The 16,399-nt window shown below is 50.4% G+C and overlaps 1 protein-coding gene across 1 annotated transcript in view; it reads right to left on the bottom strand.

Annotated features, from left to right (window-relative positions):
* ACSS1 (acyl-CoA synthetase short chain family member 1) overlaps window positions 1–7,469 on the bottom strand; it is a 46,340-nt gene extending 38,871 nt beyond the window's left edge. The window contains exon 1 of the mRNA XM_053578539.1: window positions 6,995–7,469. Within this exon, the coding sequence (XP_053434514.1) occupies window positions 6,995–7,322 (328 nt within the window). The 5' untranslated portion in view covers window positions 7,323–7,469. The remainder of the gene's footprint in view (window positions 1–6,994) is intronic.
* Between the last annotated feature and the right edge of the window lie 8,930 nt (window positions 7,470–16,399).

Genomic DNA, 16,399 nt, shown 5'->3' with positions numbered 1-16,399 from the left:
ACGCCCACTCCGGCACCCACTCCTGCTCCCACACTCTGTCTGCTATGAGTCTGACCTGGAGTCACTTTAAAGAGGGGCCTGCCCCAGCAGCCTCTGAGTGGTCCGGTGACCCAGAAGGAGGCAGCAGTGTGGGGCTCAAGTAGGCACATGTGCACAAGCCTTCCTGGACACACCTTCTCACTGAGAGCCTGCCCAGCTTCAAGCTGACCCCTCAGCCTCACAGCCTCAGGGCATCCTGTGCCTATTGTATGCTAAACAGGAAGGCAGAGCTGGGAGAGGTAGAGGGGACAGCCCTGTCACAGGAGGGACAGCACATGGGCTGCAGCTGCAGGCCTGGCAAAATCGGCCAGGTGTCATTTCTGCCGGGGCTGACAGACGGCACGACGCAGGCAGGTCATAAGGGAACCTGTGCAGAGTCCTGTAGGCACCTCTGACACACACAGAAGTGACCACAAAGTGGCCTCCAAGGCTGCCCCGCCTTGTTTCTCCCCAGGCCGTGTGACTCTGGTGAGCTCCTTCTGATCCAAGGCCTGTGCACTGGTTTCTCCCTATCTGGGATGCTGACCCCTCTGCCCACCCACGCCGCCGACTCAGCCTCCACGTCTTACTCTCTGTTGAGTACCCGCTTCCTGCAAACCCCCTGCCTCCTCTGACTGAGCCTGAGAGGCTGAGAGCTTGAGGCCTCCTGTGGGCAGGGGTGGGTGTCCTGCTCACACCTGTATGCAGGCAGCCTCGCCCACAGCATAGGGCGAGATGTGCTGGGCTCGGGATGATGGACAGACCGCCATGTCCTGGAGCTGGAGGAGCACCCTGGGGTCTAACAAGCACCAGACTGTTCTGCCCAGGGAAGAAACAGACCTCTTGTGTCTGTGGCTTTGCCCCTCAAGTAGCTGCTCTCCTTTTGGCCTAAAGCAGGGTTTCTCCCCTTGGAGCGGCCTTGGATCCCTCAGAGGGCTTGTGAAGGTGTAGGTGGCAGAGCCCCATCCGGTCTGATTGCACATTTCAAACAAGGGCCCAGACCACGCATGCACATCTACCTTCTATGCAGACCCTGGATTCTAGAGAGTCTTCTACTTCCTTTACACATACATGTCAGCCCTGTGAGACATCTGGCCAAGCCTCACTGGCTGGCAGCCCAAGGTTACAGCTAAAAACCTGAGGTCTAGAGCTCAGCCCCTGCCCATCCACTCACCAACCACAGACAGTTCACACGTTCTCTAATCCAGAGCTCAGTTTCCTAATCCACTGTGGAAATATGATCCCAGATTCTGGGGGTAACTGTAAGAATTAGGTGCCAGTGAGTGTTTTCTATTGCAGGTTTCCTGTTATATAACCAGGCATGATGCAAACACAATAACCCTCCCCTTTGCTCACAGCTGCTATGGGCCACACTCAGGTGACTTGAGCACTACAGAAAGCGAGGTGTGGAGTCTGGGAGGAATGGGGGCCCACGCATGTGTTGGCTCTGAGCACGCATTTGTGGTTCTTGCTATTACATCAGCAGGAGGAATAAAAAGAAGGAAGAGGGGAGAGGGAGAGGAAGGCGAGAAAGGAAGGACGGAACAGAGAAGAGAAGGAGGAAGCCAAAGAAAATAAACTCCTAGGGTGGGGGGTGGGAGGTCATGGTACACACCTCTTGGAGGCAGGACAATTATAAGAGGGACTTTACCTAACAAATGCAATCAGTGTAACCCAGTTCTCTGTACGCTCAATGAATCCTCAACAATTTAAAAAAAAAAATTCCTTCCAGAAAACTGGGCAGTGGGACAAGAAAATCCCACTTCCAAGCATTTCCAAGACTTAGACAAGGGCCTAGTACCATGAAAGTGTACCTCAAACTCTACCTCCTACATCCAGCCTTTTCCAAATCTCCCAGCACACAATGATCAATGACCTCTTTCCACCTCACAGTGCCCCACACCACTTAACACTTCCCAGTTCTGCCAGGGACCCCCACTCTGGGACACTGTGCCCGCCACCCCCCCCCCACTCCCAGTCTGGGCCACAAGGTCTCTGAGGGACAGGGACCACATGCCCAAGACACCCTTACCACGTTCTCTCCAGAGCAGTTACAAGGACCTTAAGCATGTTACCCCAGTGTGGACTTGATCTTTGCTGGTCTATGTTCCATCTTTTCATTAGAATGCAGGTATTTTCTGGATTACCTGTCACTGCACATGAATTGGAGCTTTTACTTCCACATCTGTGCCATGGAATCGCTAACCACCCACACTCATGCCCTCAGGGTAGGAGGAGCCAGGTGTCTGCAAGGTCTGCAGGTGGTTAGCTAATGCTTGTTTTCAGTTTTGCTAAAAAAGAAAAAAGGAACTATAAGAGCATTTACATTTCCATTATAAAGATGACATACACTAACCTAGGAATTTTCTTTTTTTTTTTTTTTTGTGGGTTTTGGCCGGGCTGGGTTTGAACCCGCCACCTCCGGCATATGGGACTGGTGCCCTACCACTTTGAGCCACAGGCACCGCCCCAAGAAGCCAGTTTTTTTGTTTGTTTGTTTTGTTTTGTTTTTGTGGTTTTTGGCCAGGGCTGGGTTTGAACCCCCACCTCCGACATATGGGACTGGCACCCTACTCCTTGAGCCACTGGCGCCGCCCTAACCTAGGAATTTTCAAGAACTAGTGTTGGCTGTTTGAAATACATCCCTTGCCCTCACACACTCTAACTTTAAGTGAATCCCAGCATACAGAAATCCAATTTAATCAAAAGAAACTAGGGAACTAATACTCATGTGAGCTAAGGATTTACAGTGGATTTTCCTTAAATAGTAATCCTCCCTGGTACATTTTAAGATATTACATCAGTCACAAAAATTGTATTTGCCAACTGGAGAGCATCAGCTATTTAAAATAAGTCATGCCTCTGACAACTGGAAATAATTCAGAGCCTCTTCTGGGATATCTTCCTCTCAAGATTGGGGTTACATCTTCATTTAGAGTTCCTTGAAAACCCATAGAAAACTTACTTTAGTTGCTGAGAGAAAAATGATTAAAAGTGTGCCACCATCAGGGTCCCTGCCTTCTGAATTATTGGAAGGCGTTAGGGAGAGGAGGCAGCAACAGTAAAATGGTTTCTATTCCTGCAATTAACGTTCCAAAAACATCAAGAAGTTGCTCGGTGCTCAATGCTTGCTTATAAATAATTTTTTACACTCGTTCTTGAATAAGAATACACACATTTAAAAAAAATCACTCAAAATTTGGGGTTTAGAAAATAGAGCTTAGTTGTGAGTTTCGAGAGCAGCATAGACCATTAACCTCTGGTTCTGCATTTGCAACTTCCTGACACCTTTGGTTTCTGTACCACAGGCAAGAAAATCTGTTGGACTCTACAAGGACAGAGCCAAATTTCAAATTTTGGGGAAGTGTTAAGTGGCATAGGCCACTGTAAGCTGGAAAGAGGGGCTGTTGGTCATTGTGAAATTACAATTTCAAGGGAAAGAATCCCTTATAGAACCTGACTTTCAAAAAAACCTTTTGCAAAAAAACCCTGCAAAGCAGTTTTACACAAGCACAACATAGTAACCAAGCCACCTGAGGGAGTGAAGACTTGGCCCACCCCGTCCACTGGGCCCTTGTGATCAGAGCTCCAGACAGGCAGGGTCCTGTGATGCTCTCAGAGCCATCTCTGCCACCTGCATACCTTCCACTCCCCATCTATCCCAGGCTGATCAGATGCAAACTCGTGGTCCAGGTCGGATAAAGCATAGCTCTTTCAGCAGCACTGCCAAGGCCAAGTTCAAAGTCACAACCTCACATGCTCCATTAATAAATAACAAGTGATTTGGAATCTGTGCTAAGGAAATGCTTTATGAGTGTTTTGTCATTTAATTATAACAGCCCCAGGATGGGTGTGTTGATAGTCCCATTAATAAGGAAACAGGTACAAACAGGCAACCGGGCCCAGGTAGAAAGAACCCTAATAGTTTCTACGTTGGTCTCTTAGACCTCTGGTTGCAGAACATTCCCTGGGCCCAGCCATCATGCTAGGAGAAGCCCCTCAAGGTGCTTTGGGCCACAGTTCCTGCTGAGCGCAGTTGTTCCAACCAGCCCCAGACTTCAGAGTGAGAAGCGGGCAGATGACTTCAAGCTCAGGCACGAGGGGGCAGGGGCAAGTGTTAGATAAAGTGCGCAGGAGGCCACTGGTGCTGACTGAGCTGTGCTGAAGGCCCACGCCACCAATCCAAACTAAATTGTTTATCTGACCTTCAGAGAAATAAGGTGAGTGAGACCATAGCCAGATCCTCAGACATGCCAGTTTAGCCAGCGTGATATGCGCCAGATCCTCAGACATGCCAGCGTGATACACAGTTCCCTCTGCTTGAACCTTTACAAGGGAGGTAACTTTGAAACAACTAACCTCCTTTTTGTTCTCTTTGTCTGCTTTCTTCAGTCCTTTTCTCTTTTCAAAACCAATCTCCTCCACTCAGCCCATCAAACACTCATTCTCTTGTATGGAATGAGATGTTGCCGGATTACAGAATCACCAATGTGACGTCAATTAAGATCTTTAAACTGAAGTCACTGCCGTCAGGCCCTGTCCAAAGTCCTGACACACAGGATCCGCCAGTGTGCTAAGGTGATTGCTGTCTGGGGCCGCCAGGCACTGGGGCGCTTTGACATGAAACAAAGGCAACAAGAACAGAACTTTGTTACACGACCTCTTTGTTTTACAGTTGATGAAACACAAAGCGCAGGAAAGGGACAGCAAGAACTCAACCAAGTTGTGACTCTAAAGACGCATTTGGACCCACCCAGCTGCACTGCACCCCTATACAACCACTATTTGTTGTTTGTTTATTCAATAGAGCCATCTCCAGTGCACTAATCCAGATTTTGCCTCTTTAAAAGTGCGTTCATCTGCCCTGATTTAATGGTTCTGGAGCTTGAGTGTGCAGCTGGAGGGCTTGTCAAACTTAGGTGGGCCACACTCCCAGGGTTTCTGATTCCAGACTTCTAGGATGGGCCCCAGAATCTGTTTCTAAAACGTTCCCAGGTAGTGATGATGATGCTGGTCTAAGCACTGCACAGTGAGAGCCACAGGTACAGATATTCCTGAAAGGGTAATGGAAGTTTCAAGAGCAATGCTCCTTTGGAACAAGCCATCATCCTGCTGACCTTACCACACATGACAGATCCCACAGCTTTCACAGGGGCTCCCAGGACAGTGGGGCCTGGTCTGGACTCTTTCATACGGTTACCTCTGTGGTTTTCGGAAACTGGCAAAGGGCAGAGACACTGAGGACAGCTGGGTAGGTGAACATGCACATTCAGTGTGAGACAGCTGCTGAAAGCTGCTTTTCTATGAGCCAGTTTTCTGAAGCTGTTTCCAGTTCAGGTAGCCATATAGGCCATTCCTTCAGAAGAATGAGTGAAGGGAAAGAAGGCAGAAGAGCTGCCTGCCGAGCTCTGGCCCAGCCTCCCGTCTGTGTGCCCGGGAGGCCCAGCCACTGTCTTATCTGAGGGTGAGCTTGCAGCTCTGCACCAGCCAACTGCAGCCTCGGCCTCTCCCAAAGGAGCTGTACACTTTCTGCCTCTGTGCTTTGGTAAGTTGCTCTTGTCCCATTCAAGGGCACATTCCACCAACTCTGGGTTTTCTCCAACTAGTTCAAGGACACTTGTTGCTGATTCCATTTTGAAGAAAACACATTTAATAAGTGACCCATTTTAATTATACCAGAAAAGTGATATACAATATGAAAAAATAATTTTGGTCCAAAGTTCTTTTAAGTTTCTCTGTTTGAAAAATTACTGCAAGACACTACCTATAATTTTATGGCGAATGCAGAAGGTAACACTAAAATTGCTACTGCTTGTTGATCACTAGTAAGTGCTGGATTGGCTCCACACCTTCCAGCACTGTCCCCACAGCCAGCCTAGCAGCAGGGGACACAAAGGCTTGGAGAACAGAACCCCCAACGGTGGACAGGGAGCCTCAGAGAGGCCACCTCCAAAGCTCGGGCCTTGGGAAGGGGCATGATCCTGCAACAAAAACCTTGGGATCCTTTTTGAAACACCCCCCTGTCTCCCCAGCTCCACCAAACAGGCTTTGGCCATACTCCCAGGCCACAGCCCCTCCCAACTGTCAGGCCGCTAGGCCCCTCCTGGAGGCCCACCCATCATGCTGGCGGCCCCCTGAAGCTCTGGGCCTACTCCACACTCTGCTTAGGTTGGGTGAGGGTGCAGTGTGTGTTCCCCAACCCCCAACCTTAGCTGAACTGCAGTGGATTCAGGCTGCTAGAGCTGGTGTCCTGGGATCTCAGGCCCCTCCAGTCTGCAGCAGGCCACACTGAGAGCGCAGCTTTCCACGCTGAGACCAGGGAGGCCTGCTGTTACTTCCTTCCCATGCACAAGCCCCGCCAAAGGAGGTCAGCAATTCCAGCTGCTGGGCCGGATTCTCTCCTCCCCAAGCCACCCGCCACAACTCCTTTTGTTTACATGGGCAAGGTTTTCCCAGGCGGATCCCTGGGCAGAGCAGCTGGCGGTGACAACCGCCACACGCTTTCAGTTTTTCCCTCCAGCCCTGGGTACCAGAACAGGAAAGTCCCCACTCCGGGGAGCTCCGGGGTCGCCCGCTGGCCCCCACAGGCCTGCACTCGCGGCGCTGTGCACCCTGCGATTGAACTTTGGAGACCGCCAGCGAAGGGTGGCGCCGGGGCACCGCCAGTAGCTGGGCATCTCAAGCTGCCGCCGGGTCTCCGGCGGCAACATCCGGAGCTGGGAACAAGTATGCGAGCTCGAGTGCAGCAGGTGGGCAGCGGGGAGGAGGGAGGGACTGGACCCTCTGGGGTCCCGTGGGCTTCGCGTCGGAAGTGACTTGGAGCCACGGTTTACGATGGGTGATGCAGAACCCCCGAGGAGGGTAGGTCCTAGAGGGCTGCCAAGATGCCTGCTCTGATCCGCCTGGCCTGGGGATCTTCGACTCCCCTTAGGACCCAAGAGTTGGGGGCGTCCTGGATGGCCCGAAGCCCACTCACCAGTTACGTTTAACTGGCCTCCCAGGAACCAGGCGATCTTGCCACTGCTGAAGTCGCAGTCCCAGACAGTGTGGTAGGGGGTGTCCCACACGAGAGTGTCCCGCGCCAGCTGGCCCCAGAAGGCGGCTGGGTCCCGGGCCGCCTGCGCGCTCAGCGCGGGGTACCAGCCGGGCTGCGCGGCGGCGGCGGGGGCGCTGCCCCAGAGCCCGGAGGCCGTCCCTCGAGGCGCACTCACCCCGCGCAGCGGCCGCACCGGCTGCCCGGAGCGTCCTCCTCGCAGGCTGCCCAGCAGCCGCCCGACGCCGTGGCCCAGTCTGCGCGCCGCCATTTAGCCCGACGCCCCAAGGCAGGCTGTGCGTCCCGGCGGTGCCGCGAGCTAGGGGCGCTCCTTAGAGAGAGTGCGGGCCCCGCCCCCGTCCCGCCCTCGGCCGCCACCCACTGCTCCCGGGCCCCTTCCAGTCCCGAGCCCTTCAAGTCTCCACCACTTCTTATCCAGCCATTAAGGAGGAGACCGCAAAGGAAGAGAGCGGCCTGGGGAAGGGACTGGAGGGAGCGCTGGGAAGCCGGGGCGGGGAAAGCGGGGTCCGGGCCGGCGGGGCGTGACGCGCCCGGCTGCTCTGCGCCCCCGCCCAGCCGCTCCGAGGCGTCTGCTGTTTTGGTTTCAGTTTGTGCGCTGATCTTCAAGACACGGCAGCTTCGCCTAGGTGGCAGGAGCGGAGGCGAGGGCCCTGGGGCGCAGGCTCTGGGACTGGGGCGCCGGGACCCTCCGGGATGGGAGAGAGCCCGCACAGAACGCCAGGGGTCAAGGGTCGGTCGGGGGCCGAAGCCAAGGCTCTGATCCCTTTGTGACCCCAAGAGCATACCTCTCACCCAGCCTTGCCGGCCGGGGCCCTCAAGCCGGGGGGCTGTGGAGGCCTCCGTCCACAGGAGGAACAGTTGATCACAGAAGCAAGTGCTGCTGCCAAACTTGGCTGATTTGGAGCATGGAAAAGTTTCTCCAGTTGCTCCAGCATCTGTGGCCTGGGTTCAGACCCTGACATTTCTGTGACGGCTCTGTGACCTTGAGCAAGTTCCTTAACGTCTCTGTGCCTCGTTTTCCTTTTTTTGTAAACTGGAGTAATGCTTCCTTATCAGGAGCGGCCATAAAGAAGAAATTAGATAACTGTAAACCGTCTACCCCTGAGCTGGCGCTCAGTAAGCTCAACCGGGGAAGCGGGTCTCGCTGTGTGGAGCCAGGAAGGGAGTGGAAGGGAGCTGACAGGACAGCCTCTACCTCGCTCTTAAATATTGCAACACCCAACAAGTAAAGACGCGATAAAGAAAGTAAACACAGGGCAAGTTATTTTGGAAAACTGGTTTGTTGAGTTCTTTCATAGGAGAGAACTTCCAAGTTAGCTGTGCTGTGTGCAGAGGGAAAGAGGGTCCCTTGCAGGAGCTGCTGTCAGAGTCAGCCCCCAGCCAACCTGTGGAATGCTGCCTCCTGCCAGAGAGCAGAGGCTTGTGAGGCTGGAAAAACAGTGACAATTGCTAGAACTACATGTGCCCTGCCTGGTGCCAAGCACTTGACCTGTGTTTGCTAATTTAAAAGTTATCTAGTGCCGTGAGCCTCTGGCAACTGTCAACCTCCTAGTGGAACAAATGAGGAAACTGAGCCCAAGCCAGGAACAGGACTTACCAGAAGCTCAGTGCTGGCTCATGAGAGCAGACTGGCACCCAGTGTCCCCAAATATACCACTTGGCCTAAATTCCCATTTTTAATAGCATATATAAATGGTAATAGAGAACAAGCCTGTGGCAGGTGGTTCCAAAGACGTCCACCAACATTCCACCTCCATGTGTACTTGATGCATGCTGCTCCATCAATAGGAGGACCCAGCTGGCCTTATTGCTTCGACTAATAAAACCTGGAGGAAGGGATGCCTCAAAAGTTCTGGGTCTATTCCCACTGCTCCACTCCTCCTCTCTGGGAACCCAGCTGCCACGCTGTGCAGAAGGTAGGCAGGCTTTCTGAAGGAGAGACAGTGAGGAGGACTGAACAGCCCCCACCTCACAGCCAGGACCAACCCCAGACAGGCGTGAGGACGTGGTGGTTGTTCTCACCTCAGGCAAGGCAGCCTCATCAGTGATCCCAGACAACAGAACTGTGAGAATAAAGTGTTTGCAGGCCACTCCATGTGGGGATGGTTTGTTATGCAGCAGTAGATAACCAATGTAGTATCTGGACCCAAACAGTACACAGCTGTACTGGCAAGCCTCTGCCTTTCAGCCCCCTTTACGGGGTGCCTTTCATATTCTTGCCTTCAAAGGGTTGGAGTGTCCAAGAGCTGAGTCCTCATATCTCTCCTTTCCTCTTCTGTCCCCTGGGAGGTAGTGGCCAGCTCTCTATTCTTGGACTCTCAAATTGGTTTTTCTAGCCTGGATCTTTCCTCCAAATTTCAGCCCTCTATTCAAATGTCTAACTCACATCTCAAATATTATGTCCTGGGGGTTCTTTTATGTTAATCAATGGAAGCGATATTTGCTTGCTCAGGCTTATACCCTTGTCACTCCAGACTCCCTCCCTCACACTGCACATGTAGTGTGCCAGCGTGTCCTGCCCCTTATCTGCAGACTATCTGAAGCACCCGACCTCTTCTCCCATCAACACCCTCTCCCTTCCCCAGTCCAGTCACACCCGTCTCCTTGGGGATTATTCAGTAGGCTTCTAATTGCTTTCCCCCTTGCCTCTGCAGCCTAACCAGCAGCTAGTGCAATTCCTTTTAAATAAGGGTCAGAATAAGTTGCTGTGTGACTTGGAGCAATCTAGAGGTTCCCACGCCTCAGTTCCCTCAAACTAAAGACTAAATCCTTACTTTTGCCCACAAGGCCACACCCCCACTACTCACAGTGTGGCAGATGGGCCAGCAATATGGGCAACACCCAGGCACTCTGTAGAAATGCGGGTTGCCAGGCCCCATCCAGGCCTGCTGCATCAGAATCTGCAGTTTAACAAATCCCCAGGGGACCTGCAGGCACATTCAGGTTTAGGCAGCACCTCCCTCCCTGATGCAGCCTCATCCTGCCAAGTCACCATCTCCCCTAATCTCTCTTCACTGACCAGCTCCAGCCACACTGGCCTCCCACCGTCCCTCCAGCCCTAGGCATGCTCCGCCTTAGGACCTTTGCCTGAGCCATCCCTTCTGCTGGACTACTCTGCCCCGATGCCCACATAGGTCCCCCTCACTTCCTACAGGGCTCATCAAACATCCCTAAGAGACCTTCTCTGTCACCTACATACAGATACATTTCCACCTCTCCTTCCCTAGTCCCAACCCCTGACTTTTTCTCCTGAGTTCTTATATATTACCTCTCAATTTATTTTCTCTTTCCTTGTACCAGGGAGGAGCTCTTAAGAGGTGCCAGCTCTTTGCTTGCAACTGGCACCTAAAACCATCCCCACAGCAGTACACGGCTGATGTCTTCCTCTTCCTGCTACCTTTGTTTTCTGAATTTCAATTCCATTACAATGAAAATATGCACAGAATTGACACCATTCAAAATAAATTTATTTTATTTATTCTGTTCAGAATATCTTCCTTCAGAAATATTTCTGTTTCTGGCAGGTTGGATAGGAAGAGTGGCTGTGTGCACATAAAACATTTCAGAACCAAGCTCGGCACTGGGGCACCAGCCACATGCACCAGAGCTGGTGGGTTTGAATCCAGCCCAGGCTTGCCAAACAACAATGACAACTACCACCAAAAAATAGCCGGGTGTTGTGGCAGGTGCCTATAGTCCCAGCTACTTGGGAGGTTGAGGCAAGAGAATCGCTTAAGCCCAAGAGTTTGAGGCTGCTGTGAGCCATGACACCATGGCACTCTACCCAGAGTAATAGCTTGAGACTCTGTCTCAAAAAAAAATTTTTTTTCACAACCAACCAGGTGCCACAGAGCTGCACTTACTGCTGCCCAAATCACCCCAGATGACCTGGAGACCTTCCTTCCAGTGTTGCAGCCCAAGGTCATCCCTGCTGCTGCTGCAACCAGTAAGCAGCTCTCCCAGAACTAGAACAAAGTTGAGCACCACCCTACCCCCACCAGTCTCCTCCACTTCCCCTGGGGCTGGGGCCCTTGGAGGTTTGGAGGGGACAGCAGGGCCGTCCTGGCAGTGCTGGTCACATTTCCTCCCTGAAAAGCCCCTGGCTCCAACCTCAGCAGAACCCTCTGGGAACATCAGCTATAGTGCAGAGCAGGCTGCAGGTGCCCAGAGGGCTCAGGGAGCTTCTATGGAAATCTAGGCCTTCCTTTCCAACCCTCACAACCGGCAGAGATGGATGGTTCTATCCTCACTCTACAGGTGAGGACAGCAGTTCACCCAAGGCCACACAGGCAGGTAGGGGAGCCACACCTTTCTGCCTCCAGGGCTGCTCAGCTTAATACCTTTAGGGGGTGTCCCGGACATGGCTGGTGGTTGGCCCTCAGAGCTCCTACCACCCTCAATCGCTCAGAGAGGCCAGCAGGGCGCTCTGAGAAATAGGCCCACGGATAGGGTCCCCGCTGGGTCACTGTGCTGTCAGCACAGCCCTCTGCTGCCTCTTCTCTCCTCAACCCCTTCCCCTTCCTTTCCGCTTCACCCTCTCCGTTCTCCCGCCCCACTCCTGTCCATGCTCAAAGGTCACCTGCGTCTCCGTGTGCGCAGAGCTGAGGGCTGTCGCTGGCCACCATGGCTCATTACAGTCCCAGCGCTCATCTAGATCACAATGGGAAGGGAGTGAGTGGAGACTCGGTTCAAACAGCTGGAAGCCAAACTAAGCAAAAGACCCATAGCAAGAGCCCTCAGGAGGGCTGAGCAGGAGAGCACCCCCAGCTGGCGCGCAGGAGCAGCTTCTCCCGGTAACAGAGCTCAGAGGTGGCGCCGCCGGGAGAGGTGGCGGTGGCGACACGGGGTCTGCGACTAACGCGCAGAGCGCCCACGCCCGGGAACCCGATCACACCTTGGAGGGGGGATGACTGAGGAGACCCGGCCCACGAGAGCGAGGCCGCTCCTGGGCTGCGGGCTCAGCGCCCAGCTCCGGGCTCCGAGGCAGGGCTCGGGCCGCTCAGCTGTGGCCCCGCTAACTCGATTCCCCAACACCCGTCCCCAATTCTCAGTGACTCACCCTGGCCTTGCTCGGGGTGAGAGGCTAGGGACGTCATTCAACCCCAACCCCCAGAAAAACTTCCCAGGAGACCCTTGCAGCCCACAGTGCTCAAGAAAGCCACCGCGACAGTCACCCACAGGGAGCCCTTAAAGGGTGGGGCGCAGCAAGACCCTCACCGTCCCCAGCCCCTGTCGCGGTTCTGAGCTGCCCCTCGCGAGGGAGCCCCCTGCGGCGGCTGTGGCAGGGCCAGGCCCGCTAAGGTCACTCGGCGGGCAGAGCAGTAAGAACTTTGAGCTGTGGCCACCGTCCTGAGCGTATATAAGAACTGGCTTCCTCCTCGAGAAAGCTTCCCAGGAAGCCAAGTGTGCACACCAGCTTGGCCCCGACGCTGTGTGTTTATTGATCAGGAGCCAACACCCTGAGAGCTTTTGCAGCGCGCGGGTTGAGAAGTCGAAAGCTGGTCAACACTGCCCTCTGGCGACGGCGGCCGTAGCTGGCTTTGACGCTGCTTTCCACATAAGAAGTCGACGGAAAGAACTCAATGCAGGGAGCATTTCCTTAATGACAGTCCCCAGGGAAAAGTCCGTGTCTCTGTGGTGAATTGATAAACGCAAACTGACCATGGCCAGGGCACTACGTATGGCAGTCCTGAGCTCAAGGAACCTTAAGGAGCCTGCAATCTGTGATGGCAGAGATGGATAGAATCAAGGTAGTTAGTAGATGAGGTGCATGACATTTATTAATAAATAGATTTATTTAAAAGTATAAATTGGTCAGCATGAATCCCTTGACTGAAGAGAAGTTCTAGGAGGAGCCCCTGGCATTTGGCAGGAAAACAGGATGGAACCGAAGGAGAAAATGTAGCTCATAATGCATTCAAAATGCATGCAGACTTTGGAAGTGGCTTGAGAGGGCAGAAGTGAGCACAGGGAAGAGCTCTGGAATCAGCCGGAAGTAACAGTAGAGGAAAGTAAGGCCTTGCAAAACTTCTGCCTGGATTTGGGAGTGGTATAAATGGCGGGTAACTCTAGATGTTGATAGAAACGTGTTTAATTTAAATTTTATGTACAATTCTTAGAAAGAGAATGTAACTTCCAAATCATTGTGAAAGAAATGCAACAAAAGTTGATCATAACCAGAGTGATGAAAATGTGTCAAACGGTCTATAAAACCAGTGTAGGGTGCCCCATGATCGCATTAATGTACACAGCTATGATTTAATAATAAAAAAGTTAAAAAATTAAAAAGTTGATCATAATTTATCATGAGATTAGAGTCTAAAACAATAAAAAATTTTAAAAGTTAGTCAATTATAAACAGGAATGGGTAAGGTGGGGAGGAATAAGCAAGGATGGCAAGTTGGAAAATATAAAATAAGATCAAGAGAAATGTCCAAACATCACATCAGGACTCACTATGAATAAATTAAGTTTCCCCAGAAATTATATCACAGAGTCAAAAGGACAAAAAATTGGAAGATGCAAAATATGAAGCTTGTAATACACAGAGAAAGAGAGAGAGAGAATTTCAGAAGAAAAGAAAGGAGACAGGCAATATTCAATGAAGTAAAAGGAGTAAATTTTCCAGAATTAATGAATTATGATGTTCAGATTCAGAAAGTACACAAACTCCAAGCAAGTTAAGAAAAGATAGCAGCACCTATACACATCACAGTGAAACATGAAACTCCAAAGACAAGCAGGAAGTCTTAAAAACAGAGAGGAGGCGAATTCCCTACCCAGGAACGATCTTTAGACTGACAGATGACAGTTGAGTAATATCTTTGAAGTAGTCCAGAAAAATAATTGTCACCCTTGAATAGTGAGTGCCATTAGTGAAATCATCTTTCAAGTACAAAATACATTTTCAGACAAACAAAAACTAATAGTTTTCCACCCTAGACCATCACTAAAGAACAACTTTAGTGAAAGTAAAATTACCCCAAATAAAGGTCTGCAATGGAAGAAGGACAATGAGCAAGGAACGTGACACTCATGGGTAAATCTAAACAAACATCAGTGATATGAAATTGCAGCAATAGTGTCTGCCTTGTGGGGTTGAAAGCAAAGAGAGAGGCAAAACCCTGAACTAAAAGAGCGTGGGAAATGACAAGGAAATCAAAAGAACCATCCTATAATTCTTTTAATGTTCAGGGTAGTGTTACTTTAAATTTAATATGCATGTTCAGTTAACCATAAGTAAAAGCAGAATATATAACTTGTAGTCTAGCGGGGGGAGAGGGGGGAATGGAATAAGAAAACTCAGAGAAAATTCTGAGTAGTCCAACTCTGAGTAGTCTGAAAAATGAAAACAAGGAGAAACAAATTTAATAAAAACCAAGAAAAAGTAGCAAAACATTTAAAATGCACACAAAAATGAAAGTCATGTAAATAAATTTTAAAATGTCAACAATTATAATTCTTGGAAATGGAGTAGATTCTCTGCTTAAAGGCAAAGATTACTGGAATGCATTTTAAAAGTTCCAACTATGTCTTCCTCAAGAAACACGCCTAAACCTGAAACACATTTGAGAATGCTGACAGCGAAGGGATGGAAAATATTTACCAAATAAATATGAATTGAATATCACTCAGAATGCCCTGTAAGAAAAAAGGTAAGAGAGAAACTACATATAAATGTTCACCAGGAATATCTAAGACTCCTTAAGGTGTTATACATAATAACTCCAAAAATATGAGCAAAAATGGACAGAAATACAGGGAAAAACTGACACACTGACCATCACAATATTTTCAAGCTATGTATGCGCAACATTAAAACCATCTTTCACAAATTGGCACAGTGACTATGTAGTGTTTTGATTCACAAAAGTGGTTGTTACATTGGATTCAAACTTTGTTTATAAACTTGAGTTTAGTAAGACCAGTTTGTGCAGAGAGGATTTGAGGTTGCAATAGTTCTTTCAGATTCTGTGAAACTTTCTGCCATGTCCTCCCACTCCCCACCCCCCACCCAGGCTTTCCTGAGACTTGTGGGCAGGTAGTTTGGCTTGGGAGGGGATCCAGGAAGGAGTGGGGACTGAAGACTATGAGATGCCCAGCAAGTGTTCCATCTCCAGCCTATCACCCTCAAGGCAGCAGGGCTGGGTCCCACCAGGTCCTTCACTTTGCTGTGTAGAATGACTTCAGAGTTCTCCATCAGAGGGGTGGAAGAGGAACATCTATCATGGAGATTCTCCACAGGAAGTCCTTCTGGGTCACAGAAAAAACACCAGGCAGGATCTTACAGCACACACACCTCAAAGTCAGGGAAGCCCCAGGGCAGGAAGCAAGTTGCTACAGCAACAGCTGAAGAAAAGGATGTTTCTAAGCGACTCTTGGGCAGCGCCTGTGGCTCAGTGGCTCAGTCGGTAGGGCGCCGGCCCCATATACCGAGGGTGGCGGGTTCAAACCCGGCCCCAGCCAAACTGCAACCAAAAAATAGCTGGGCATTGTGGCGGGTGCCTGTAGTCCCAGCTACTTGGGAGGCTGAGGCAAGAGAATCGCTTAAGCACAGGAGTTGGAGGTTGCTGTGAGCTGGGTGAGGCCACGGCACTCTACCGAGGGCCATAAAGTGAGACCTGTCTCTACAAAAAAAAAAAAAAAGAAAAGAAAAGGATGTTTCTGACAGCAATATCTGAAGAAAAGAAGATGTGATTCTTGACAGGAGTGTCCCAATGACAAGTTTATTGAAGGACTTTTCATTGTATTACTTGGTAAAATGGATGGACCCCCTCCACCATCCCCCACATGCATGGGTACACACACACACACACATTGTCTTGCAACCTTGGTAATTGCTATGGAATCCCTGGCCCTCCAAGGGCTCCCACACACATGGCATAAAGGGATCTCAATCTCCCACCTCCCACACTCAGCTGCAGCCCTAGTTCTTTTGCTCAGGATTGACTTCAGCTTCAGTCGTTGCACAGAATTGACTGCATAGCATATGGAGGAAAATAGAAAAGACTAGCGTGGTTGATCGAAGGACACAAAATTTCGGTCTGTTGGGAGTAATGAGTTCAAGAGATCTATTGGAGGTCATTATGATGGCATGTAGCGTATGCTTGAAACATCTCTGACTTTAAGTGTTCACATCACAAAAAAATTAAAAGATGTGAAGTAATGCTATGTTAATTACTCGATTAAGCCATTCCACAATGTATGCATATTTCAAAACATCACATTGTATGCCATTAATAAATACAACTTTTATTTGTCAATTAAAATTAATTAATTAATTTTTTAAGATAGAAAAAGAGAAGAGGTCATGTGGGTGATCTTCAG

Source organism: Nycticebus coucang, chromosome 24 (assembly GCF_027406575.1).
Source record: "Nycticebus coucang isolate mNycCou1 chromosome 24, mNycCou1.pri, whole genome shotgun sequence".
Classification (NCBI taxonomy): domain Eukaryota; kingdom Metazoa; phylum Chordata; class Mammalia; order Primates; family Lorisidae; genus Nycticebus; species Nycticebus coucang.
This window is presented reverse-complemented; position numbering and strand designations above follow the sequence as displayed.